Here is a 27,094-nt window from a genome sequence, read left to right as displayed (position 1 = left end):
CAGGAATAGGAAATTTGACCGGAATCAGTGAATCAGTGAACCGGCGCAAAGAATGTATTAACTAAAGGTACCTTAGGTACGCATATACTTTAGGTAGGGTCCAATGATTGGTTAGTTAAAAGAGAACACGAAGAAGGAGGCTCTCTAACAGTCCAACCTGACCAATAATGGAACTAGAATGCTGCAACCTGACTGGATCGCAGTTGCCATCGACTGCTTCAATTTCCTGTATCAGAAGGAAGCTGATGTGGCAGATGGTGGCTATGCAAACGTATGCGAGGCAACTAAAATTATAGTGACTCTATGAGGGGCTAAAAACGGTTAAGGATGGGGCGTGTATCTACGAAAGGACCCCTCCAACATGATCCACAGTCACACAGGTGACGTTTATCCCGATCTAATTGGCTTGGCAATTCCGAGTTATCCGTCACTACGGAGTGACTTATGCCAATCAATCGAACGTAAACGCGCTACGAAAAAGCTTAGCAAACTTGGCAGGCTGAAATTCCACACTTAACCCGACTTACGTATTACAGATATATTTAAATGCTGGGAACCCATCCGTAGATCAATAACCTACTCCAGATCCACCATATACGAAATGGAGATCACTTCAAAAATATATAAAATGATGAAAACTTTACATGTGTTTTTTTCGAAGAATTCACGGAATCGTATTATTCCAAAGGATTATTAAAGAGAAATACGCAATTTATTAACCAATCAAAATATTTTACCCCTGAACATGAGACGGATCGAAATACAAGAGTGGCATATATTGCAGCGATCAGTACCCTAGCTGACAACTCACCGCAAAATTAAATCATCAAAACACAACACGATATCCATTATTGCCGTATCCCTACTAACTTTTCATATAGACTGACATTTACCTCAGAAATTATGTGTCTACAACATGAAACTTCCATTCTAACCCAAAGTTTATAGATTATTTAAGAACCAAGTCCCCAAGATTGTTAATGAAGATTATCATCTGGGTATACGCGGAACCGCGAGCGGCAAAGCAGTGGCGGTGCAATGCCACTACCAACAAGTCACTTACCGTTCCACTACTAGTTGGCATTACGGCTGTCGGTTGACGACAACCGAACTCGAAACAACGTTACAAGTAGAATTAGCACAAGAACACATATAATCTGAGATATTGTTCAAATAGGGGGATATTAGATTCTGACGCGTAGACACGTCTACGGCCCGGAACCAGGATAACGCTTTACTCACATGAATCAAGAATATGGAGATTTTTTAAATGAAATAATAATTTTGCGTTCTTATGTTAGAGGTAATTATCAACCCCCTTTTTAAAGATCAACCAACAGCAGTGTAGTTCGAGAAGAAGTACAACTAAGCGAATCAAAGTAGACAGCTATTGTGATGAACTACTATACATATATTAAGCAGGGTTGCTTTGTATAGATCTGTTATTGACGATATATCTCAGGCTTGAAGTGACATGTCCTCTCCAAATCCAACCCAAAGAAACGGGCAAGTGAAAGAAAAACAGGCCAAACTCGGCATCTCACCCCACTTCAATCTCCAATAACTCTTGTCTACGATTGCGTTGTTCGGGGCCGAGTCGTATCTGATTCTCGAATAACATAGATTCAGATCCAGACATGGGAAGGTCTCATAAATATGACGCGTGCCGGGCGGAGACACTCACACGATAGCGAGGTTTCTCAATGGATAATAATTACGACCAGATTCCAAAGGATTAAATATTGCTCGAAACGCTATGTAGTTAACCCCTTGGATGGTTGATATTCTTACCTATCTATATGATGAGTAATCCCTTTTCAAAGACATCCTGTTGGGACAGCATACTGATATGGAACTGATGGGCCGGACGTATCTTACAGCGTTAACTTGTCGAAGAGCTTTCCTTAGAATTGAGGGTTAAAAGTGCTGCTAACTCCCTGAGCACACGGTCCGGCCGACGCATCAAATATCTTAGTTGCTTGGATCCTATTCGGTTGATATCCCGAGATAACTGCACAAGTCGGCCATTACTCATTACTTTATAGAGCACATTCACAAACTAAACTCCCATTGGGTTCAACAAGCCTTTAACATAGAGATAAGTATTTAGTCTGATTTATTGGTTTAGTTAAGCCCAATATACATATACTCCCCCCTGAAGTGTACCTAGATAATATCAACAACGTAGTCCACCCACACCCTCAACCTAGCTACAACTCTCAAGTCTGAGTTACGCCAGGAATCTCCTTAACCCAATCCACCCGCCTATGCGAGTACAATTCTATGATTGGCTTGGCGTCCTTATTGAAGAAGTCCGGGTCGTCTATAACACCAGCTTTGAGGATTGGGTTAAAGTCGGAGATTTTCCCGATGCGCCACAGAGTTGATCCGCAGTCGCCGCAGAAGTGCGACGTTATCTCATGGCCTGAGTCGCCAACTACGGAGTAAGTCTTGGGCGTCCCGGACAGAACCTTGAAGCCGGCAGCGGGCACGATGACGTTGGAGCTGAAAGCTGAGCCTGAGATTTTGTGGCAGTCGAGACAGTGGCAGAGCATCTAGGTATGTGTTAGATACTCGTATGTTGATAGTGGATGGAATAAGGCAATTAGGGAATCCAACCTTGTTTATAGGCTCGCCCTCAGTCGAGATGCGGATCTTGCCGCAAAGGCAACCACCTTCTTTGGCCATGGTATATGTTCAGGGGTGATCTCGTTAATGAAATATAACAAATATATACAACTCTTCAATAATATTGTAGAAAACGAGCTAAGGCTATCCGAGGAATGGTTAGTTAAGATGTAGCAAGTGCCATCAAGGTATTCCAACTTATTTTATATATAAAAATTCATTGTTTAGTAAATGATACATCTATACTTTGTCTGTTTCGTATTATAATCCTGTGGGCATTTAGTCCCTGGTCGGTTACAATAACTCAACCTAAAGTTTAACATGCAGGGCGCTAGCATTGACAAATCAGTCTTAGAACAAGGATATCGAATTACTGATCGCTCCTTAGCGTTTAGTATAATCCCGGTACCCCATATATCGCAAATCCCTTGAACGGCTTACGGCTTCGGGTCCATACCGCAATAGATGCGAAGAAAGGGCATGGTTCAAACAGCCGGAAATGCACAATACAGCATAGGTAAGGTAGGTACCTAGGTATCTTAGACAGGTATTTGGTAATTATTAAAGGTGGGAATTATTTTTAACCAGATGTCTACGCCTTTGATGTAGCTTACTGTATATCGCTAAGTGATTCCAAATGGGTCTTATAAGCCAAGGCGTGGTGACGACTAATGACAACAGGGCGCGAAATTATCTTAGGGATTCTCCACCCGAGGAGACGGAAGAATGAAACTATAGTCCACTACTCAATAGTAATGCCGTAAATATCACTTGCGGGGCTGAGATAATAGTATTTTAGGTACCTATCAAAATCTAACTAAGTGGCGTCATCACACTCAGCAAAATCATTATAATATCTTAGGTACTTGAGTTATTATATATTATTACATAAGTTTTATTGCCATCGTTTAAAAATGACCCGATATATTTTTATTATTTCCGGAACTATTCAAAGGTTCACAAAGAGGAGCATGCGGATGCGGGTGTCACGAGGTGGAACCGAACAACATGGACACAACTTCCTTGTTCCGCAAGGAACCCCAACTATTCACGAGGCCCTAAGTCTATACATACTAAACCTATTCTTTGTTCTAGATGTTTCATCTAGAATCCTGAAAGCGGGGTTTAGTAGACCTATGGCCCCCCTATTCTACTACCATAAGTCTTAGATATGTGAGTCTATATAGAATATCGAGCGAAAGCCTATCACGTCTAAAAGATCCTATCCAGGAGTATCAACAATATTTTAGCGTAGTAGAGTATGCTAGACATCCAAATCACTAAATCACTAAAACACTTAAGACAAAAAGCTCCCAGTTATATCAATATAATAATGATTTCCCAACACTGGGTCTACTGATATTGCTTAACTAACACGTTTCTGCCTGTCTCTCTGCAAAGTCCAAACACTTCAAAGATCTACCACAGCTCAGGTGGTGCCGACGGCCGTGACAACTAGCCAATTAAGCCCTGACCAAGGTGAGGCCGTAGGTCGACAGAATCTCATTGACGGGCTGGAAGTAGGTCGTACCGCCGCTAGAGCAGTCGCCAGAGCCTCCTGAGGTGACACCCTGGGCCTGGGCACCGGTGTAAAAGGACCCGCCAGAATCGCCGGGCTCGGCGCACACATTGGTCTGGGTGAGGCCGGTGACACGTCCTTCGGCGTAGGTGACAGTCGCGCCCAGGGCGCGGACTGTACCGCAGTGGACACCGGTGGTAGAGCCGGAGCGGCAGATACTGGAGCCGGTGGCGGACGCGGTGCTGCCCGAAACAGGCAGGTTACCCGAGCCATATCCATCGATGTAGCCGCTGAGGGTGGTTCCGCTGACAGTGCGGATGTAGCTCATGTCGGCGCTGCCGGGGAAGACCGAACCAGAGAAGGTTCCTAGCGATGCACCGCTGCTGGTGGTGGCAGTATTGCCTGAGGTACCACAGTGGCCGGCCGAAACGAAGCCAGTTGTGACCGAGAAGCCGACGGAGCACCGGGCACTTCGGTTGATTAGGTAGGCGTCGCCGCCGAGGACCGTGGCGAAGGTGGTCGGCATCGCCTCAACTGTCCGCACCTCGAACTCGGATGCGACGAGCCCGACCTGCGAGGCCAGCGCCTCTGCGTGGGCGGTACTGCCGGCGAGAGCCTCTATGACGAGCTTGTTGGCGGCAACATCGACGTAATACGCCGCGATGCCAGTCTCGGCCGATTCCGTGGCGAGGGTCTTGGGCTGCTCGATGTCCATGTTATCAAGTGCCAACTTAGCCTCTTCAAGCTTGGAGAAGCTATTGGCCACGATAGCCGGCGTGGCGCCAGCAGCGGTCACCTCGGCGGCCAAGGCCTCGTCAGTGACGGCGACGTTGAGCGTGGTGCCGTCCTCTGCGATCCAAGCGCCGGCGAACGAGTTGCCCGCCGAGCTGCGCAGCTGCTCGATGACATCGCTGGCCCAAAGGTCCCTGGCGACACGAGCAGTGGCCTGCTTGGCGTCCAGTCCCAAGTCGCGCTTCATGGCGGCTAGGAGCTTCGGGTGGAGGCTGGTCGTAGCCTGGGTAGGGGCACCGTAGGCAACGGGCAGGACGGCTGCCAGGAAGGCGAGGAACCTGAATAGCTCCATTTCTAGCGTTCTGAAGACAACACGTGTGAGAAAGGTGAGCTGATGTTGTAGAGGCTAGATAGTAGGCAAGATGAGTCCAAGATGAGTCTAGGATGCTGCTGAAAACTACCAGACAGGATGAGAACATGCGTGCTCTTTTATACTCATCCCATCTCCAGTATCATGACTTGCATCACGCTCTTGTTGTCGCTGTCCAAAACAGAGCCCTCCATTAGACTAGCCGTCGCCAAATTCCTCCTTCCCAATCTGCCCAAATTCGCCCCGCGACGTTACCCAGGTTTGAATAGTATCGGCAGGGCAATCGTCTAAAGGCACTTCAAAAGACGTCCACCCTGCGACGTTATAGCAAGATAGGCAGGACAGTCGTTGAAAACAACCTTTGAAGATTAAGCATACTCCCTGCGCGACGAGACGGCACGTAGCCTAATAGGAAGGAGGAAGAAGAGAGCAAGGGATTAGATGAAAGCTTTTGATAGATAAGGCGTTGTAACTCCAAGCCAACACACCTCGTGACCTTAGTCAACATGCCAAGTTATTCCAGATCATGGGCTTCAGATCGGTTATATCTTCAAACTTGGCAGGCCGATGGTAATGGTCTGGCCCCGTATTGTTTCTGGCCGACAAACCGGGCGATCGACGATTCCGGCCCGCTAGATTTAGGTCGCCGGTAGGTGATATTAGCAAGCAATCTAACATATGCTTCAGCTATAGCCTACCGATGATCTGCATTTCTAGCTTTGCGGGAAAAACCTGTAATTCTCCGGCTGTTGCAGCGGCGAGCTCCGGCTAACCCGCCCCTTACTCCCGGCCCTCCCCTACTCTCTTACCCCCTTACCCCCTTCTCCTAGCTAGCTCCATCACGTTCTCTCTCCGCTTTCTTTAACGGTCTAGGCTCACTGAGACTAATGTAATCCGAGGTCTGTCCGTTTGCACTTGCCGTTCCGGATAAGCAGCCGAGATGTCCGCGGCGTTCGACACTAATAAGGGAACTTCAGTCTTGCTTTTGCCAGCCTATAAGCCTTGGCTGCTACATGACCTGAAATGGAACCTGAAATGGAGGGCACCGGAGACATTCAGCAATTCGTGCGCCTTCCTTTGTTAGCGTTACGGCTGAACAGGTAATGTCCACCTTCCGTAAATGCACTAATAATAAAAGCTTCCAACCAGCCTTATTGACTGTATTATTGACTATATTATTGACTATAGGTAGGTATTCATTCTATCGGAGGTAGTATCCACAATATATCGAAAAAAGAATCACCTGATAATGGTGATATGATTGGAATCGCATTATAGTATATGATCTAGTTATCTTATCAAAATTAAAATATCAGGCCAAGACTTGGTCTTCCGATGCATATACTGGTGCTGTCGAATGAAGTGCTGTCAATTGTAGACGTGAAGATGTATTGGGAAGGTTTCTAGAGGCATCTAAGGTAGGTAAGATGCGTATCTATAAGATCTAGGTACATCTAAATACATAAGTGGGTTTAATTATGGGTCTTATCTATGATAATCAGGTACCTAATGATAATAAGTGCCGCTTTGTGGGGCACAACAGGTATAGGGTATAGGGGTTTCCATTTCTTGATTCTTAAACTTTCAACTCTGGAGGCTTCCATGCCAAGAGGTAGGCATTATTGATACTAACATGTTCAATTAAAAGACCTTGCAGCAAGGCTTTTGTTTCTCCTAGGATAGTAGTTAAGATGAGCCCTCTGATGTTGGTGTTGGATAGATTGCCAAACGAAATACTAGTTTCCATCTTTGGAACTGCTGCTCAGAGCATAAATCAGGGGCACCCAATACCTACTTCCGAGGAACCCGACAGCCGCCTGGTGAATCCTCATGGTATTCTTTGGACCACGACTTCATTCCTGGGTATGGCGACTCTTGGCGTTCAAAATCATACAAGTGGGAAGGGCGATTGACGTCTTTTCTACATACATTATCACAACGGCATGATCTAGTCGTCTTAGTTAGGAGGATTTCTATTCATCTATTTTTAGTGGCAAAGCTTGACGAAGTCAATGTTTGGGTCGCACTTGAGCAAGCCACACAAAAACTTGCGATTCCATTCTCGAGATACTTTACCCATTTCCCGGATATGGGAAGCATAGTACACGCTGTTGACCAGCAACAGATACTCTTTGCCACATTGCTTGGGATGCTCTTAGCTACCTACCTCCCTAGTCGAAGATATGTGCTCTTCGTATCACGCATAATAGGTTAGACAAGGACAGTATCCAAATGTGATTCGGTAGACGACGTTAATCACTTTGAGCTACATGATGTTATTGAATAGGTACCTATCTATATAGGCATCACAGGACGCTTGAGTCTCTATATCTCGATTTTCGGAACCGGAGTTATACTACTCGTGGTCTACCTGAGCCTATCTCTAGTCTTCAGAGGTTTACCGCCCTTGAGAGTTTATTTCTAAACCTATGCATGGTCAGCAAGTCCAACGAGCCGAGTCAAGCCAGATAACCGTATATATTTAAATTAGATAAGCCAAGTTAAATATGTTGTAAATTGAGGCTTACCTAGCTATATTATGGGATTGATTTAAGGTATTTATAGTAATAATACCGGCTAAGTTTCGGGTAAATTCCTTTTATAATCTTATTAGTTAATATATTTATTAAACTTTTTTTTAACTATTAAAAATATTATTATGGTTTTAAAAATACGATTATCGTTAGTTTTAATATATATAAAATTAAGATATTATATTTATCAACGCGTTTTATATTATTAATATTACATTACGCGTTTATTATTTTATTTATATTAAATTATATTATTTTAATGTTATTATAATTATGCGGTAAATACAAATTTATATTAGTTTTAAAAGTTGTTTAATTTTAATTTACCAATTATACCCCTCGGATTTTAATATTAATAGGTTTATATATGGTTATTATTAACTAAATAATTTTTTTTTTATATTTGACCTTATTAATTACGCCAAAAATAGGATTTATCCAAGTTTGGCCAAATTAAGCCCGAGTTGAGTCAAGCTTTTAATTGGCTTGTTAGACTTGCTGTGCATGGTATAACTATAGCAACTAAAAAGCCGAGAAATACCAGCTAACTAGGATACTTCCTCTTACCATCACAAAACTACAAATCTCCGGTAAATTTAGCGTATTCTTTCCAAGCCTAATGCCCTAAGTTTATCCGGGACGAAGTCCGTTATTTATACTGAAGTGATCAAAAAATTGTTATGGGAAACTAATAAGATACCTAAAATACCCGATGTTTTTAATGGGTCTAAAATAGCCTCAAACCTGAATTCGAGCAACGCCACGCCTGTGACCCACATATATACAGACACATGGGCCATGTAATTGAGGCGTCTGTGGCGCCGTGGGCGAAGCCCACTAGTGGTAGTGGAACGAATTCAGGTCACAGGTACTCAGATAATATTGAACCTTATTTTAATATCATATTATCTTTCGTTGCCTTTTTCTTCATCATTTGCCGCTTTGGCGTAATAGTCATCTATGGCATATCAATCTCGCAATGCCTGTACGTCCCCGACTACCATCTTTACCCTCCCCCCAGAAATACGACGATAGTCAGGGGCGGTTTCTTGTTGTTAACCATCCTGGTTATACACATGAGTCGCTATTACAGTTCACCCATTACGGCAGTGGCGTTGATTACAATTTGGTTATTTATGCCTGTTGTATTGTAGCTGGCAATGCTTGGCCTATTGAAATGAAAAATGATGACAGAGGCACTTCTCAGGAGGATAAGAAGAATCTCAACTACGTTTACTTGTCACTCTGTCCAAACCCTGACAAAGATAAAGCCGTTACCTGCCCTACCGATAGTAAACTTACCGAAGAATCCTACTTCCTGCATAACATTAACGGAAACGGTAAATTATTATCTTTTTATCTCTTTTTTCTAGATATTAATCAAATATTTAGTGCATTACCCCATTACGCCAAATTTCGAGCATTGGATATTCCCTCACAAAGACATACCTCCTCCTTGGAACGGAATATCTGTCTCCCCTGCACCTGCTAACGCAGGACAAGATATCGATTCTCGAGAAGCAACAATAAACCGCGACGGAACCTGTCGAATAACCAACTCCTTCACCCCTTTAGAACGCGCTCATATAATCCCCCGCTCTGAAAGCGATTGGTTTAGGGCAAATCGTATGAAGTTTTATGGCGGCGCTCATATCGATTCTCCATCAAACTCGATAACGCTCCGCAAGGACGTACATCATTTATGGGATAAAAAAATGGAAATTATTCTATTCCCCCAGAAGCACGAGGATAAATATCATTTGGTGAGCCATGCATTTAAGACATGCGCTATGAGCCACATGGAAATAGAAGAGCGATACCATGATATTGAATGCCAGGAATTATACGGTATTCGTCGGGAATTTTTATTCGCCCGTTTTGCATGGTCTATCTTCAATGGAAATACTGTTATACTTCACACAGCCAAGCCAGGTCCCTACAAATTGCTGCTCTCTACGGAAACTATAAGCGGTGCCGAAAGCTATGTGGAAGATATTATATTTGCAGGCAAGATTCCTCCGCGTTCATCTTCTAATCCCAACCTACCAGACTCAGGCCCACCTTCTAAAAAGCGGTCTCTATCTCGAACTCACAACAATTCCCTTGGGTATCATTTCATCGGCGATCGAATGATACATCTCGAGCGCAGCGAGGACAACGAGGACAGTGAGGACAGCGAGGACAGCGAGGACAGCGAGGACAGCGAGGACGACGAAAACGACGAGACAGCCTATAAAGGACTTCGTAGGTATTATATTATGGACAATCGAATCATATTTCTCGACCGCGACAAGGACAACGAAGACGACAAGACAGCCTATAAAGGTCTTCGTAGATATTATCTTATGGGCAATCGACTTCTATTTGTCGACAAGGATGATAAAAGCGTGTCGCCTAACGCCGCTGATACGGACGATGATGACGTAGCTTCGTCTGGGTATCAGGTCGTGATGCGTCACACAGAAGGCCTATAACTTTAATGCGTTTGATGTGGCATGGTTATTTCCTTGGTTTTTATTCCTGTCGAATACGTTGCGGTATATTTAAAAGGGACTTTGGCGTGATAAGGTTATACGGTAAGTTATACGGTAAGTTATACGGTAGGTTATACGGTAGGTACGTAGGGTGTCGCTTGGTTTATTTGTATTATCTAAGGAAATTGCGCAGGTTTCTGGTTATTATACTTTCCTATATAACTAAGTCACGAGTTTATATTGGAAAGGACCTGCTATTATCTAGGGAAACTGCACAGGTTTTTAGTCCACTGGGCTCGTCATGTTGCTAGGATCAGGCCATCCCTTTTCCGCTTATTCAAAATGCGGCGTTGAACTCCCCACCGCCCCAGATATTAGATTCTCAACCACACATATACAACCACACATATACACATTCGCATTCACATTCGGTCATACACGAGATATATTATCGCCCAAGCATCCTTTACTATGGTATCTACTATGGAGTCGCTCCCATTGGAGCTACTGGCCATGATACTAGTTACAGTAAAATTATCCGTTGGAGTCTCGGATCTGCTCTGCTGCCTAAGAGTCTGCAGAAGATGGCACGACGTAGGAATTTCGAAGTTATACCGACATGTGGTTTTAGATTGTAGAAGTATAACCCGTTTTAGGGAAACCTTCAATCTACGTGAAGCCGCCCGAGTCCGCTCGTTGACAGTGCGAGCTACCAGACTACCTAGGGACGGAGTCTACTGCATAGATGAAGACTTAATATTGTTCTCAAGTGTTTTAACAAAACTATACAATCTGTCTACTTTCTCGTTCTGTATCCCCCCGCCGATGAGTTTTTCTGTCTACCGCATCTGGCAAGCTCTTTTCAGCTTAATCGATGCACTCCCTCGCAGTTGTGTCAACCTAGAACTTGATCTTATGGCATACTACCGGCATTTTCCAAGGCAAAGGCGTGCCAATCCCGTGCATATTTGCGACAAACTACGCTATATATTACCTCGCATGCGTCATGTTCACCTCAAACTTCCCTCCATATGCCCTGATGTGCTGAGTAGTTTTTCGGCAAACCCGAATAACTCGCCGACGCCCATTAAACTACCAAACCTACAAACACTCTTTATTCACTGCAAATATGTGGTAAAGTGTGCGTTGGGATCAGCCACGCCATGGATTTCGATGACGTCTATTCTACAGAAACTTGCTGACCACCCCGAAGCCTGCTCACCGCCTGCCAGGCTATTCGCCCTTGGCGGTACGAGATACACTCAGAGCAGTACTTTGCGTGACGCTCTTATACTTGCGGAATTTCACTCCCGCACAAGCCGAGCTTTTCCTATTGTTGAACTAGACTCTGGCCGGTGGCTTATGCGTATAGGTGATGGGAAAGGGGTTGTCTCTTCTTTAGGAGAACACATCACCAAAGTAATCGAGGAAGTTGCATGGAAGACGCTCGTGGGTGGTGCTAGGCTACCCTCTGTCATTGCGGAGAATGAAGAGGAGCCTACCCAAGGGTTATTGCCACCGATCTATGAGGAAAGTAATTGGAGGTCTATGAATCCAGAAAAGACGTGCCAGACCTGGGAGAATGAATCGTTAACGGGAACTATAATGCTAGATGCAGAGGATAGACAAGACCCTGCAACTTATCTAGACTTAAATCATATCGTTGAGAAGACCATGGAAACAGCTTAGTCTACTGAAAGCAAGATAAGAATGTTCTTCATCACAATGTCAACTCTAAATAGTGACATATTAGTAGGTAGCCAGCTATAAAAACACGGATTAAATTTATAGTTAGAGGGCATATTTGCTAAAAGATCACCCTGCTCTATAATTTTCGAGTCAATCATTGTGTATAGTCTGCACAACGTTAAATTAACCCTTGAACCTAAGTCAATTTCTTAGCTTATTCCTAAATTAAATCATGATCTACCTAGGTAGGTAGGTAGGTAGGTAGCTATGCAATCAAAAACGTTTCGATTATAAGCCCAGATATATGATTAGCATGTTTTCAATAGGTCAAGTCTTCTCAATGCTTAATATGTTCATACTGCGATAACGCCGTGCCCAACGACGGGAACCGCATACTAGGGTCTTGGCAGGCGTTCACCTTCCTGCATGTAGTCAACCAATAACGGTGACTTCTCGGGGATTCACGTTGATAGCCATCCTAAGTAAACTCCGAATGTTCTCCGGCGCGTATAGATAAAATAAAATCGTACGTTCTTTTCACATATAAGTTTAAAAGACAAAAATAGTAGTTAAAGAGATTGATAACAACGAGAGGGGTTAAGTTTTATAAATATTACACTTTTTCTAGGGGTTAAGGACTTGAGTATAATATATTAGGATCTTTAAACTGTGAAGCTTATAATACTTAACTATGTATAAGTTGATACTAATCTACGTACCAGCATTATTTTTAGCGGATGGCTCTGTATACTCTCGTTAAGCAACTGGGCTTCAGTTAAAAACAGTTATACATGATTACTAGTAATAAAGTACTCTAGTTTTTATGAGCACTACATCTTAATATTAAGGTCAAGTGATACGTTTCATAGGGTTCTATAAGAGCCTTATTGAAAAAAAAAAAATGAGAAGCATCGGGCGATCATCCAGCTATGGTGTACGAAGTTAATATTCTGCCATTCGTTGAAATTATTGTGATTAAATTTAGGGCTTTGAAACAGAATACTCAATAGATCGCGAATAGCTTCCGATTAACTTTGGCCGAGTTCCTCTAGTAGATATTATGATACGCCACAGAGTACGTGGCATCCAAGCTAATCTTACTATTGAACTCGCTGTGATACCATTTTTAAGCCTTGTACGTAGAGTGAGTGAGATTCTTGTCTACCTACGTAGTACGGGATGCGTTACCAGGTCCTCTTCCGTAGCGGATCGTGAACTGTATTAGATTGTATAAACACACCTTATATACTTCTTATTGGCGAATTTCAACTTCTTTCGATCATTATTAACTGTTATATTTCCTTTTGGATCACTGTTAGTCAGATATCAAGAGGTTGTGAATAATTATATCTGATGCAATATCGCATGTTACACGCAGATCTATCCACACGGCAAAAAGAAACAAGCCTATAATAACTTCGGAATATTCAGTAATATCTAAAACAAGTAGTATGCGGGGTGACCCGCGTTTATGAAAAATGTGGTACACAGGCTTGACAGGCATGACAAGCAATGCCTAGTTATTTTATATGCATGAAGATCGATATTCTATACGCTAGTATTATCAGCAACCACTCACATCATCAGTGTTATCATCCGGGCGCTAGCGCTACGAGCTCCAATCTTGTCCAGCTACGATGTATGTTCATATGATCAGACATGCTTATCATCACATCCGAGATAGGGACTCCGCTGTCGGTCTATATTGCTAAAGATACATACCTTTCATATGTTTGCTTTACTACCTTTTGCCTTGTCTTGATGATGAATGATTATATTAATAAAGGGGGATCCCCGCCAGAAGTAATAGATATAATAATGGAATTATGAAGACGTATCGGGATCTCTTCTTAAATGCATTGATCCCATTTAGTACCTGTGGCATTTAATCTTATACTTGATCGCTATTCAAGATGGCACTATATGTCGCCCTTTGGCTGGCATCTGGTGTTGTCGTATCCCTACTTACCTTTCTCGCTCTGAACAAATCTCAGAAGGATGTAGTTCTTAGGAGATTAGGTCTCTCAAGGCGCAATGCATCCCGCCCGAGCACACCGTTACTTGAGAAGCAGCCGCTCTCAAAGCCGCTCTCATCATCAACTTTAGATCTTCATTCAGCTTTACCTCCATCTCAAAGGGGCCAACTTAGTATCATAGCAGAAACTATGTCCCCAGATCAAAAGGAAGCGCTAGGCAATCTTTCGTTCGACATGGACACAATCGCACACTCGCTACTAGGATTTGAAGAAGACTACCGGACTGCGGATGACTCGAAGTATTGCTTCAGCGGCTTCTCTGTACGTGAGCTCAAGGCACTAGGAGACTTTCCCGACTACTCAGTGATCTCGGAGGTCCCTATGCCCCAGCCATACTTGGAATTTGATATCGACCGCGCCAAACCACGGCCATATCGGCCATTCAGATGGGCATACCATCAAACCATGTGTGAGTACCTACTTGTAACTAGCATTATTAAGTTTGGGAAATAGGGGCTAATAATTGATGGTAGCCTTGACCAAGCTCGAGACTGACTGGTGGATCGAGCTGGAATCAACATACAAGGCCCGGATTGCACAGCGCAAAGAACTCTATGCGACACACGGCAAGGGCGTGCTAAATTGGCTCCCCGGCTCGGAACTTGCGTGCAAGGAGCTGATGGAGATGGTATTGCAATTTATATGCGCGCGGTATCCGCAGTACTTTGTGTTATCGCCGGACAAGTCGCAGCTGGAGAACAAGATCCTCGGCACGGTGTCTATCATCAAGGAGAAGCATCCTTTACTTATCCTATTAGATAATGTTCCTGAAGACTTCAACATCATGCTGCGGGACCCGGAAACTGGCTACTACCACCTCCGCGCTGGTATGACATGTTCATCCTTAGGGTGGAATTTGGGGACCAAGATGGGGCTCAAACTCCATGAGATACACCAGCCAATCCCAGATTACAAGGAGAAGATGCAGTTTAGTATGGATCGGTTAGTAGCCTACCCTACGGATTTTCTAGTTTTCGTCACAATGCTAACTTCGTCACAGCTATTTCTCCAAGATGCCCGCCAGCAAGCCCATCCAGCGCGGATCCTGGGGTCTCGAGGTAGACCAGCCACTCTACATGCCACCCGGAGATCCGCATGAGGGCTACCGAGACACCCAAGACCCGAACGTACCACGATCCCGTATCCACCTGCGCGTAGACTGGCAGACGTTACGCCGGCTCCCGCTATCAGCCGGAGTCGTGTTCAACTTCAAAGCGCTATTCACGCCCCTGGAAGAACTACGAGACGAACCGTATGTGCCGAGCCTCGTATTAAAGGTGTTGAAGGAGGGCAAGGAGAATCTCATGAAATACAAGAATACCTGGCACACCGAGCACGTGGTGATTCCGACCCTGGAAGAATTCGAGAAAGAGCAGATCGAAAAAGGTATTATTGAGAAGGACTGGGAGCCTAAGACGCTTGATGATAGCCCCTGGTTTCCTGGGTGGAAGGAGAAGTGGCATGCGCAACAAGGATTCTAAGGGGGAAAAGGGGAACTGATTTACCGGAAATATAAATAAAAATTGGCATTAAAGTATTGTACACTGCTTTATTGGTCGATACATAGGGGTAGTCATCAAATGCTCATGAGAGAGGGGCAGATAAAATCGCATAAGTTGACTTTTTACTCTGTATTGACAAGATTCATGTTGAAGCGAGTCCCCTCAACCACCACGCCAGTTAAATATACAGTTGAATATATCCAAGTAGGTCTTAATACAGCGAAATTTCCGTTCGATACGACCTACATGTTCCAGTCCACCGCTAGCGAGGTAATGTTGATACACTAGAAGTTGAGTTCGTATACCACCATAATCTGTGAATCATACGTCCCGGTTATCCGAAGTCTACATAGAAGGTATGTTGGACTTTATCAAGACACCGAGCAGCTTTTACCATTTTTTTTCTTAAATTGTTGAGGCTTCACGCCATTCCCTTTTTTCTTATGTCATATAGTACTTCGGCCCTTCGCCACCTTGGGGCACGGCCCAGTTAATGTCCTGGTGAGGCGCCTTGATATCGCACGTCTTGCAGTGAATACAACTACGACAAACGTTAGTATAAGAACCTTCTTAGTAAAGTATAAGCAAGAAATAAGGGCAGCTCAGGGTACTTACTTCTGGGCGTTAATCTGGAACCTCACACCCAGTGGCTTCGAGTCATCTTCAACATATTCGTAGACGCCAGCAGGACAGAAGCGATTCTCCAAGCCTTTATATGTAGGCCACGTCTCCTGGGTATGTGCATCCCAGTCCTTAACTTGGAGATGAACAGGTTGGTCTTCCTCGTGATTTGTCCCTGTCCGTGAGACACTCGTCAGTATATCAAATGAAATCTTTCCATCCGGCTTAGGATATTCGATCTTCGGATACGAATCCGCATCCTTAGTGGCGCCGTAATCGGTATGCCGATGCTTCAGGGTCCAAGGAACGCGACCCTTAAGAACGAAAGCCTCTATGCCAGAGTACATAACACCACCGACGGTGCCCAAGGGGGTTTGAAACGAGGGTCGCATATTTCGAACTTCTTTCAACTCCTTCCAGACACTGGATTTCCGGAGAGAATCTTCGTAGTGGTACAAGAAAACAGATTCCTCGCTTCCTTCTGCCAATGCATTCCAAGCTGCATCTGCAGCTAACATACCAGTTCTCATAGCGTTGTGGGTGCCTTTAACTTGAGGTACATTGACGAAGCCAGCAGAGTCGCCAATCAAGGCACCTCCGGGGAATGCGACCTTAGGAATTGATTGAAATCCACCCTCACTAAGGGCTCTCGCACCGTAGGATATGCACTTTCCACCCTCTAAGACAGACTTATATAGAGGGTGCTGCTTCATCTTTTGGAATTCACCATACGGTGATAGCCAGGGATTCTTATAATCTAAGGCGACAACAAGTCCGATGCTAACCAGGTTATCCCCAAAATGATACATCCACCCGCCGCCGTACGTATCCAAGGAGAGGGGATAACCCATAGAATGGGTAATCTCGCCTTTGTGGAACTTCTCTGGTTGTATCTCCCAGACCTCCTTTACTCCTAAACCATAAGTTTGGTGTTGGCTATCCCTCCTCAGATCGAACTTTTTGATAACTTGCTTAGTTAAACTTCCATGACATCCCTCTGCAAACAGAGTAACCCGGGCATGGAACTCCATGCCTCTTTCGAAGCTATCTTTTGGTTTTCCATCCCGGCCTATGCCTAAGTCGTTTGTCGCAACACCAAGAACCGACCCATCGGGCTTATAAAGCACCTCGGATGCAGCGAACCCGGGGTAAACCTCGACGCCAATTTCCTCTGCCCTGTCTCCAAGCCATTTTGTAAATTGATTTAAACTGACGATGTAATTGCCATGGTTGTGCATCTGCGGCGGGGCCGGTAAAGGAATTGCGCTGGTCTTAGTCAGGAATCTCATCTTGTCTCCTGCCGCGGGCGTCGCATGCTCGAATCGATTTTCATTCGCCTCATCGAGCCAGTCGGGAAATAGTTCCTTAACCGCAACTGGGTTTATAACAGCTCCGGACAAGATATGCGCACCAATTTCACCAGCCTTTTCTAGCAATAATACCCTAAAGTCTTCATTTCCATTCTCATTGGCAAGTTGTTTTAGACGTATTGCAGCACTTAAACCAGCAGGGCCTCCACCAACAATACAGACATCCACCTCGTCACTCTCCCGCTCGATGGTTTTAGGGTCGAAGTCATCCTCGGCGCTTGCGAGGTATCTCGGACGAGTAGTGCTAAATGCGCGAGGGATCGATCGAGCAATGGGGGAATATGTCGTAGCAGTATATCGTAATTGAGGTGTAATTATGGAGGAATATGAAGCCCTGGGCACTCTTCTGGGAGCTTTCGACCGAATTGACGCGGCACCCCGCCGTGTAAGAACGTGGAGGGGCAACGAAGCAGACATGGTAAAACTTCTTTGCTGCAACATCCCTCCGTCCCTGTCTATCGGTTTCGTTTAGAAGACAAACGGGCCTTCTCGTCGTCAGGTAAAGGTTTTTTTACTTGCTACCGAGTTTGGGACGCCATTGGGGTTATGGGTGTTAATAATTACGGACTTATTAATAGGTAGTTCGATTTAAAGGTTAAATGTTTTCTAAATGTTCTGACTTAGAAAAGTAATACCTAATAGCTATGATGACATCAAAGCCACATGTATAAAGAAAGTTCCCATTAAAACTGTAACCTACAGCTTTTGCGGAGGTTGACCGAGCTGCCGAGGTTTGCGCTGGTCATTCATTGGACAAGATGATTAAAGATGCGCAAAACTTTTGATGAAGCCCGCTATAAGCCGCTCTAGGCCGCGTTCGGAGAGTCATGTAAGCCTATCATCTGCTCGTGATTAGGAAGCTTCTACATATACTTCGTACCTACCTACGACTATTTTGTGGCGAGAGTGGCTTGAAAGTCATGCGGGGTGAGGCTTAACAGCTAGAGGTACGAAGTACATGCATATACTTCCTTTACCAAGGTACAAGGCTCTTTCTACTGACCAGAATAACTAACTCTTACATATTTCCACTCGTCCATAACTCCCGAGGTCAAATAACATCTTGTCGGTTATAAACTCGAGAGATCGTCGTATGTTTACTTCATATACTATTCGCAATAAACAAATTTCAGTAGTGTTGCAAATGTTCGAGAACGCAAGCGCGTACAGTTGCCATTCACCAGTCAAAATAAGACAAGGCATTAATATGTACATCCTCACCATAGATCTCCATGATCGTTCTCGAGGCCCGGGAATCTTATTAGTTTGGCCGTTCCAGCAGCATGTCAAGCCGACTATCTTCACATCATGATTTACCTTGGCTTGATCTTTCTGCGAAGCTATTCTCGCATGAGAAGGGCTAAATGAAGATCTACGTTTACACCCGTATGCACATGCGGACTGCCGGAGAGCACATGGTCCTAGTGATCGGCAGTAATATTAGACCACGATATTACTTAGACCATACCGATATGTATCAACATTAAGCACTTTTATGAGGCAACAAGGTTAGTTTCCAAGTTATTCTCAAAAGCATCATTAATGAAAAAAGGCTATAAGCGCCTACACCGAAGCTATTCAAGCTTCTGATACGTTTCGCATATGTCCGTACTTTGAGGTTTGAAAGACACAGCCACTATTCTTTCTAGGTTCTAAAATCTAAATCACGACTTAATTGCTGTTCTGGGTCGTTTCTAGACTAGTAATGCTTTCGAGAGACTCCTGGCTGCAACCGGAAGTCTTATTTCCTTAGATGGTGAGCTGTCAACCCTGCATGACGCTTGGGACATTTGACATTTACAACCATACAAAATACACCGACTTACTATCAGCAAATCAAGATTCTATGTGCGCTTCCTGGCATTTTGGCAACCCTAGTCAAATACCCCTGTGCTTCCCTGGTGTGTGCCTGTCTGAGGCTCGTTTGATCTGCCCCGTGCGACGTTTGGGTGCTCCTGATGCCGAGAAAAGTCGATAACCTCAAAGCGACCAAGATATCCCCACGCATTCTTGGCATCTCAAGTTTCAACTCTAATGATTCCCAAGGATCTCCTAATTGATCTCCCCGGTGCCGCTCCAAATCTGGAGGCCCAGATCTGCAACTCTTTTAACATCGCTCGTATGATCTGCAATAGGGACTCAAACGGTCATCTTATTCTACTTCGCCCCATGTTTTGAGTGGGACGGAATGCCTTCTTGAAGTGTTTGGCCTCGGTGGGTCTACAATCTCGTCAACCCAATCGGAGCTTCGTTTACATGCCTTATTCCCTGTATTTCTTAAGGCCTTTTTGATATTGATATTATAACCGTCTTAACGTACATGGAGATAGCTATTAAGCTATGTCATGTTTACAAGCATCATTTGTGACTATGGGGTTAGCTGCCAGTTTGTTAGAATGTAACCGTCTATCACAGACCTTGTCATGCCACGTTAATCAGGGATGGGATAGTTGAGCTCATCCAAGGTTCGAACTTCAATTGTCCATAAAATGCTCGCCTCCCCGTGCTGTTCAATCTGGTCTTATTTTTGTTTCTTCACACATCCACATCAGCCTCAACCGTCAACCTTTCCTTTCTAGGTCGTTTCTTGTTCTTAAGAGGTGAGTTAAATTGAATATCCAACATGGTCAAGTCCAAACTAACTGAATGAAGCTGTGCTCATACCTTCTTTACGCTGTATTATTTCGTCACTTGACAACTTTATTTCAACCTTCTTTACTTTCTGTTAAGTGTCTGGATATACACTCTTTTCAACATGAAGAACTTCGGTGCTATTTTGATGGCTTTGGCCACAGCCGCCTCTTTCGGTGCTGCCTTACCAACTCAACAACCCCAGGGAGCTCTCCAAGTCCGAGCCCCTCGAGAATTCGGTATGTACCGTTCCAGTCATCTTAGCCACACAACAATACTAATTGTATATGCAGCTCTGGATGTCAGATTCCCCAAGAAGAAGCATAACAAGGACGGCGCCAACGTGGGTGCTGCCAACAACGGAACTGCTGCCGCCATCGAGGCCGGCGCCGTCAACAACGGAACTGGCAATGCTGCAGGCGATGCCAACCAAGGAGACGACAACGCTGACCAGCAGGACGGCAAGAAGGGCAAGGGTAAAGACAATGACAACGCCCAAGATGCACAAGACGGTGCCAATGCGGATGCCGGTGCTGGTGCAGACGCTGGTGCAGATGCTGGTGCGGGTGCGGATGCTGGCGCAGACCAACAGGGCGGTAACAAGCTCACCGACTTACTCGGAAGCCTTCTAGGCGGCGGTGCTGACGGCGCAAACCCTCTCGCGGATCTTCTCAGCGGCGCAGCAGGTGGTGACGCTGCTGGTGCGAACCCTCTCGCAGGTCTCCTTGGCGGTGACGCTGCCGGCGATGCTGCCGGTGGTGCTGCTGGACAACAGGGCGGTCTAGGTGGCCTTTTACAAGGTCTCTTAGGAAAGCTAGGAGCTAACTAAGAGCTTCCAACTTTTAAAGAGAATAAATAACTAAGGGTATCTTGTAAATTTAGGTCATAGATGGGGTTTATCAGGATTTTTTTCCGGGATTGTTACGGCTAATGACGGATGCAACGGCCGAGGATCTTCTAGCAAGTCTAGACATGTTGATCAGGTGTATTACTATTATCACCGCAGGAATCTGACGTTTTTGTGTCAGAGGTTGATTTTGGGGTTTTCGATCCGCGCCTTTTGAAAGAAGTTAGCAACAAGAACACCAATAGAAAGTTGTGGATGTGGGAACCAATTTTTGTCCGGCTTTCGAGCCAGTTCCAGTACCATTCGTGAATATGTTCTGCCAGCTACTGTTTTGCCCAAGTTAAGAGCAAGTGTCTTTCCTTGGTAGGCTATCTTTCTAGCAGGTATGAAGTCTCGACACTCGGCCTTGAGGTAAACGTTACTTTGTTATTAGGTTCTCATCTTCCTATCTTCGTGTACATCATACAACAATCCACCTTATTACTATTGCCATAACACTCTTCAACTTCTCACCAAACCTTTTCTATAACCGCCCTTTTACCCTCTCGAGCCCCTTGTACATCATACACTTAGTCAGGAACCCAATCATCATGACCGTCATGAAGCCGCTAATATGCAAAGAATATTACACCAAAGCCACCAGTTAGGTCCCACAAGATAAGAAGTAACAAGAAATCCCCAGAGAAGCTTTTGACAGTCCAGATCGTGGTACAAGTTTCCCCCCCTAACCCATTCTCAGTTTAGCATGACTTCTTTCCTGGGTCGTACTAAACGCAGTCACTGATATCCGTACTCTTAGATAGGCTCATCCCTGGGCTCGATCAAGACCTCGTTAACAGCAACGTGTGCGGGCTGACGCAGGGCATAAATAATGGCGCTAGCAACCTCCTCGGGGTGTAGGACCTTGGCGCCGGTCGGTTCGCCGTACTTCTTAATAGCCTCGGCATCAGTAGACATACTAAGAAGGTCGGTGGCCGTGTTACCGGGCTGTACAGAGGTCACACGCAAGCCGGACCCAGCAGTTTCGAGTCGTAGGCTCTGTAGTGTGGCCTCTACGAAGAACTTGCTCGCCGAGTACACGCCTAGTCCTGGGAACACCTTGCGCCCGGCATCCGACGAGATGGCGACGATGTGACCTCCACCACGGGACAACATTGACGGAACTGTGGACGAGAGGCAGTGCAAAAGGCCCTTGCAGTTGACGTCGACGGTGCGTTCCCATTCCTCCATGTGCACGTTTGCCATCATCGTGTAGTACATGACACCAGCGCAGGAGACGAGAATATCGACAGGGCCAAGCTTTTCTGTTGCGGTCTGCATGAGCGACTCGACTTGTTTTCGGTCTGTGACGTCTGTCTTCTGTACCAGCACTCTGCTTCCAGAGCTAGAAAGCTTATTCTTAAGATCCTCGAGAGCCTCGGTACGTCGGGCGGCGATAGCCACATGAGCGCCTTCTCTAGCTAAAGCGGTAGCAACGGCGGCACCAATGCCTGACGATGCACCCGTGACGACTGCGACACGCCCAGCTAGCGGGCCTCGTTTCGAGTGTTTGGCAACTCCGTTGGTTTGGGTCCGTCGTGGAGCACGTGGCAGCCAACCCCGAGCGCAAAAGTGCCGAGTATAGGTCTCGAACAATTTGTTATCAATCTTAGGACGCTGGAGGCCAGTCTTAGCGAGAGCAGGCTCCGTTGCCGGATCTTTGAGGACGGTGACCCATTTCAAGAAATCAACCGTAGGCATACCACGACGAAGAATGTCAACTGTAAAAATGTTGTCTCCCTTGCTAGATCCCCTCTTCTCCTCCCACATGCCAACCCATTCGTCCCATCCAAGAGGTTCTGTGGGGTATCCAAGTTCGCCAAGGATTCCAAAGATATCCTTAGTTGGAACTGGAGATGGGTCACCTAGATGGAATATGCGCTGGTCCGTGTCCACAAGATCGGCTAGGGACGTAATAGCCTTACTGACGAAATCGACTGGAGTCATTTCAGCATACCAGCCTTCGATGTCCGGAGCATGTCCTAGCTGAAGCGATTCTACGATCAGGGCGTTAAGGAGATCGTATGTATTCGATGATCCAGAGACACTATGGCCACTGATAGTTCCTGGGCGATATATTCTCGCCGGTAAGCCCCGTTTCGCGGCCTCGAGGACAAGCTGCTCTGCCACCCACTTCGTCTGGCCATATCCGTCAATTAATTTCTCGGGTACTTCGTCTACGTCCAACATGGCGTCTTCAGACCAGCCTTCAACGGATGGCGGCAACACGCCATTAGTGGAGATGTGGTGAACAGTCGCACCTCCTCGGCACGCAAGTCGCAGAATTTCTCTCGTACCAAAAATATTAGCTCCCTGCATAGCAGCATAAGGATATACAAGGTTGACCGTAGCAGCCGAGTGGATAATAACCTGCACGCGAGAAGCCAAATCTTCAAAGCCTTCAGGTGAAAGGCCGAAGCGCTTCCGAGCCAAGTTGGACGGGATAACCTCTATGCGGTCCAGAATTGAGTCATTCCAGAGACCCAAATCGAGGAGGTTCTTACGAATTCGCGCTACTCCGGCGGAGTAGTTATCTCTTGAAAGATCCGCAAAGCGAACAAGACATACGACCTGTGCCGAAGTAGTTTCTAAGATGGTGCTAAGCAGGAATGCTCCCAGAAATCCAGTTGTACCGGTGAGCAAGATCGTATCTGCGTCACTAATTCGCTGCATCTTGGCTCCTGAAGGCTTGATCTCAGGTGGAAGAACGGAGTCTGCGCGTAGAACGGCAGGTAAATCAGCCTGCACGGATGCAGTATGCCCATCACGCGCATCGCAGACAACTTCTAGGTGTCCCTTTAGTGTCGGGTTACCAGCAAGGCGGCTCAGAGCCACGGGGAAGCCATAGGTGCCAGTAAATCTTGTAACGAGGTCGACGAGCGCTAATGAATGACCACCAAGATCGAAAAAGTCATGCTCCTGTTGCATTATGGATTTATAAGGGATATTAAGAGATGCAGCCCACATCTTTGCAATGTCCTCGACAGTAATTTTCTGGTTTCGATGCTGGGGTGCCAGCGACGACGCAGGACTTCGCGACTTAGTTGGCGGGGGGAGACGTTTGAGATCGACTTTCCCTGACACTTCGTGAGTAGGTAAGCTATCCAGTTCAACCCAAAGAGCCGGAATCATGTAATGTGCGAGGTGGTCCGATAGAGCACGCCGCGCAACCGGACTGAATCCGGCCTCGTCAATTTTCACGACTGTTCGATCGCCAGGCTCATCCTCGTCTGGGACTATATAAGCGAGAAGTTGGCGATCGAGGCCGTCCCCATGAGCGATCACGACACAGTTACGGACTGCGAGGTGCTTTATTATCGCATTCTCGACAGCCGGAGGTTGTACGCTATAACCCCTGATCTTGATCATCGCTCCCACACGACCAGTAATTTCAAGAAGCCCTGAGGGAAGTAACCGCGCCGTATCTCCAGTTCTGTACATTCGTGCGCCAGATGTCTGGTTAAAGGGGTCGTCGGTGAAAGCTTTCGCGGTCGCTTCCGGTAGGTTCAGATATCCTCGTGCGAGGAGTTTTCCTCCAACGAACAACTCGCCGCTAACACCCGTCTCAACCTTTTTGCCATCCTCGTCAAGAATGTATGTATGCTCCGGGTCCAGGGGAGGACCAACTGGGACGACGCGAGCTTCGTCATTAACCATATCCCTTATATCTCCACAAGCAATTTCGTGGGTTTCGCTAGCACTATAACAATTTAATAGGCGTGCTTTCGGGAGCGCTTTGAGACCACGTCGCGCAAGGTCAGTAGTCACAACTTCACCGTTGAGCCATACTGTACGCAGATCTGGGAGACGGGCTCCAAGCTGTGAATGCCGAGCGAGGACTGTTGCAAGCAGAGTGGGTGTCATGAGAGTTTCCGTGATAGCCTTTGAGCGAAGTAATTCAACCAAAGCAACAGGATCGTAACTGGTCTCATCAGGAACAGTCACTACAGTGGCTCCTCGCAGTAACGGACGCAGTATCTCCCAGACGAAGAATACATTGCAGGCTACACGGTCGCCTGGTTTGAGATCATTGACTCCAAATCTTAAGTCATACGATAAAACAGCTGCCCTGTGTGGATTCGCAATCCCTTTAGGTTTTCCAGTAGTTCCAGATGAGTAGGACACAAAGGCAAGTTTCTCTAAGTCATCTTCCGCGGGCAATGGGGGTAGCGTCTTCGATGTTCCATTTGATAGAGCATCTCCATCTTCATACGAACTTTTATCATCAAGAACTATGAGGGGGGTCTTATAGTTGATCTTGCCAAAATGCGCCATGTGTGTTATTATCACGGTAGGTCTTGCATCTTCGATAACAGCGGCCAGGAGACTCGGAGGGTATGCAAGTTCAAGGACTAAGAATGCTCCGCCCGCACGGAGCGCAGCAAGACAGGAAATAACATAATCTGCACTCCGTCCAAGCAAGACGCCAACAAGAGAATCTCTACCAACTCCGTCGTGACGAAGACGGGTAGAGAGTGCATCGACCTTGCGATCGAGCTCGGCGTAAGTTAACGTCGTGGGTCCATCTTCCAGGGCAACGGCATCTGGGGTAGCCTTGACCTGCTGAAGAAATAACGCAGATAGATCTTTGCTGGTATCGATGACAGTCATCTTCCCGATCTTAGCTATCCAAGTCGAACCCTAATACCCCAAAATCGAATAAGGGATGAGGAATCCGGTCGTGTAAACTATACAGCACACCCTCAGACCCTCAGAGCATAAGCACGTGACCACTTGATTTTGATAAAGACGACCGGATCAAGTATTAGTAAAAGGCAAAAGTTCCAATTCCGTAGATACGGGGTCTAGTGGAACGCAAAGACGGCCCGGGAATATACTCTAGAGGTCGCTTGGTGAAGCAGAAAAAGGTCAAAAAGGGTATGTATCTCAGGAGATGTGGAGTGGAAGTTTGCATGTATTGTAACGCTTATCGCAGCTAATACCTTGGACCGGCGCCGTAAACGGAGCTTTGCAGGGCTATCCGTGTATCGTCAGAAGCTTAATGGAAGCCGAAAGAAAGCAATAAGGTACATACATACATACATATAACTAGCGGTGACGGGGATTCGCTGGCTTTTCTTAGGTACAGTACACGTTTACAATAACAGGTAACTTAGGTACCTAGCAGAGAATATGGCCAGCAAACCGATGGGGATGGATGATCCGAAATATAATAAATTCACATTCACACCGACATGTCTCGACTATTCTGACCAGTCCCAGATTGCCAACTTTTCATCATCGCCTACCGTAAGCGCCTGCGTACGTATAACAGGCGTCTCGGTTACGAGACATCTTGCCCGATACGTAATAGACCGTAATAGATCGGCTGAGGAGTCTATCCTAACTCGGGATGTATAGGTATCTCTAATTCGCCTCAAACCTGCTGGCCTTTAACAATAGGGTGTGTGGCAGACGTGGGCGGCTCGTTAGCGAGTATAAAAAGCCACGGGCAGGGATGGCCAGGGGTAGTTTTCCAAGCGAACGGTGAATGGACACGATTATACCAATAGATAGTGAAGTCTAGATGGTCTAGTTCCGAAAACTGATAAAGCCTAGAAGCCCCAGAGCCGTCTGGGTGGAAACCCCCCACTTAATCACATCATCACTTTGTTTTTTTCAACGGTACAAGGGCTTGCAGGTTCTCTTTCACCCCCACCTCCGTCTGCAGACCCGCCGCATACCGACGACGATCGGGGTTTGGCGTCGGTGACTTCGACCGGTCGGACTTGTCTTCGTTAAACCGATCTAATACAATATCTCCGCCATCCATCACGAACACGTGTTATCATTCCTTCATTATCACTAGTCTTTCTTGAAGCTACATGCGCAGATTAACAACTTGTAAAACTACACGGCATACAGGATTTAGAATTCGTCAATGCAATCGTAAAAAACAGGGGAAGGAAAGTATTGACAACTAAGCACGATATATCTTAATCTCGCTTCTTTCCTTTGCACGACTTCCAAAAAACTGCTTATACCCGTATATAAGATGTATTAGGGGAATACGACTTAAGTAAGGGGCCTCGTGCACGAATCGTGGATCGGGCGTGGGGAATGTGCCACGACACACGAGACTAACGGCTACACCGTAACTAG

General features: G+C 45.8%; 6 protein-coding genes across 7 annotated transcripts; 2 read left to right on the top strand and 4 right to left on the bottom strand.

Annotated features, from left to right (window-relative positions):
• Positions 1-2,219: 2,219 nt before the first annotated feature.
• On the bottom strand, positions 2,220-2,688 carry GL218_02946 (putative glutathione-dependent formaldehyde-activating protein; the record flags this gene model as incomplete). The annotated part of the gene is made up of 2 exons (XM_033579488.1): positions 2,220-2,555; positions 2,620-2,688. 2 exons carry the CDS (start codon positions 2,686-2,688, stop codon positions 2,220-2,222), a joined length of 405 nt encoding a protein of 134 aa, XP_033436085.1.
• A 1,403-nt stretch (positions 2,689-4,091) lies between these two features.
• On the bottom strand, positions 4,092-5,231 carry GL218_02945 (Streptogrisin-C; the record flags this gene model as incomplete). The annotated part of the gene is made up of 1 exon (XM_033579487.1): positions 4,092-5,231. One exon carries the CDS (start codon positions 5,229-5,231, stop codon positions 4,092-4,094), a length of 1,140 nt encoding a protein of 379 aa, XP_033436086.1.
• Positions 5,232-13,859: 8,628 nt separating this feature from the next.
• GL218_02944 (uncharacterized protein) lies at positions 13,860-15,463 on the top strand (the record flags this gene model as incomplete). Its single annotated transcript, XM_033579486.1, has 3 exons — positions 13,860-14,391; positions 14,456-14,924; positions 14,983-15,463. The coding sequence occupies 3 exons, from the start codon at positions 13,860-13,862 to the stop codon at positions 15,461-15,463; spliced, it is 1,482 nt and encodes a 493-aa protein (XP_033436087.1).
• Positions 15,464-15,925: 462 nt separating this feature from the next.
• On the bottom strand, positions 15,926-17,892 carry GL218_02943 (putative electron transfer flavoprotein-ubiquinone oxidoreductase, mitochondrial; the record flags this gene model as incomplete). The annotated part of the gene is made up of 2 exons (XM_033579485.1): positions 15,926-16,025; positions 16,100-17,892. 2 exons carry the CDS (start codon positions 17,890-17,892, stop codon positions 15,926-15,928), a joined length of 1,893 nt encoding a protein of 630 aa, XP_033436079.1.
• Positions 17,893-20,230: 2,338 nt separating this feature from the next.
• Positions 20,231-20,935, top strand: GL218_02942 (uncharacterized protein; the record flags this gene model as incomplete). The annotated part of the gene is made up of 2 exons (XM_033579484.1): positions 20,231-20,345; positions 20,400-20,935. 2 exons carry the CDS (start codon positions 20,231-20,233, stop codon positions 20,933-20,935), a joined length of 651 nt encoding a protein of 216 aa, XP_033436080.1.
• Positions 20,936-21,748: 813 nt separating this feature from the next.
• Positions 21,749-25,603, bottom strand: GL218_02941 (the record flags this gene model as incomplete). Of its 2 annotated transcripts, none has more annotated exons than XM_033579482.1 (1): positions 21,749-25,603. In XM_033579482.1, the coding sequence occupies one exon, from the start codon at positions 25,601-25,603 to the stop codon at positions 21,749-21,751; it is 3,855 nt and encodes a 1,284-aa protein (XP_033436082.1). The 2 variants fall into 2 exon arrangements, with proteins under 2 accessions (XP_033436082.1, XP_033436081.1); XM_033579483.1 differs by having other exon boundaries at positions 21,749-23,920.
• Positions 25,604-27,094: the final 1,491 nt, after the last annotated feature.

The sequence above is a fragment of the Daldinia childiae genome (genome assembly GCF_008694065.1).
Source record: "Daldinia childiae strain JS-1345 chromosome Unknown Scaffold3, whole genome shotgun sequence".
NCBI lineage: Eukaryota > Fungi > Ascomycota > Sordariomycetes > Xylariales > Hypoxylaceae > Daldinia > Daldinia childiae.
This window is presented reverse-complemented; position numbering and strand designations above follow the sequence as displayed.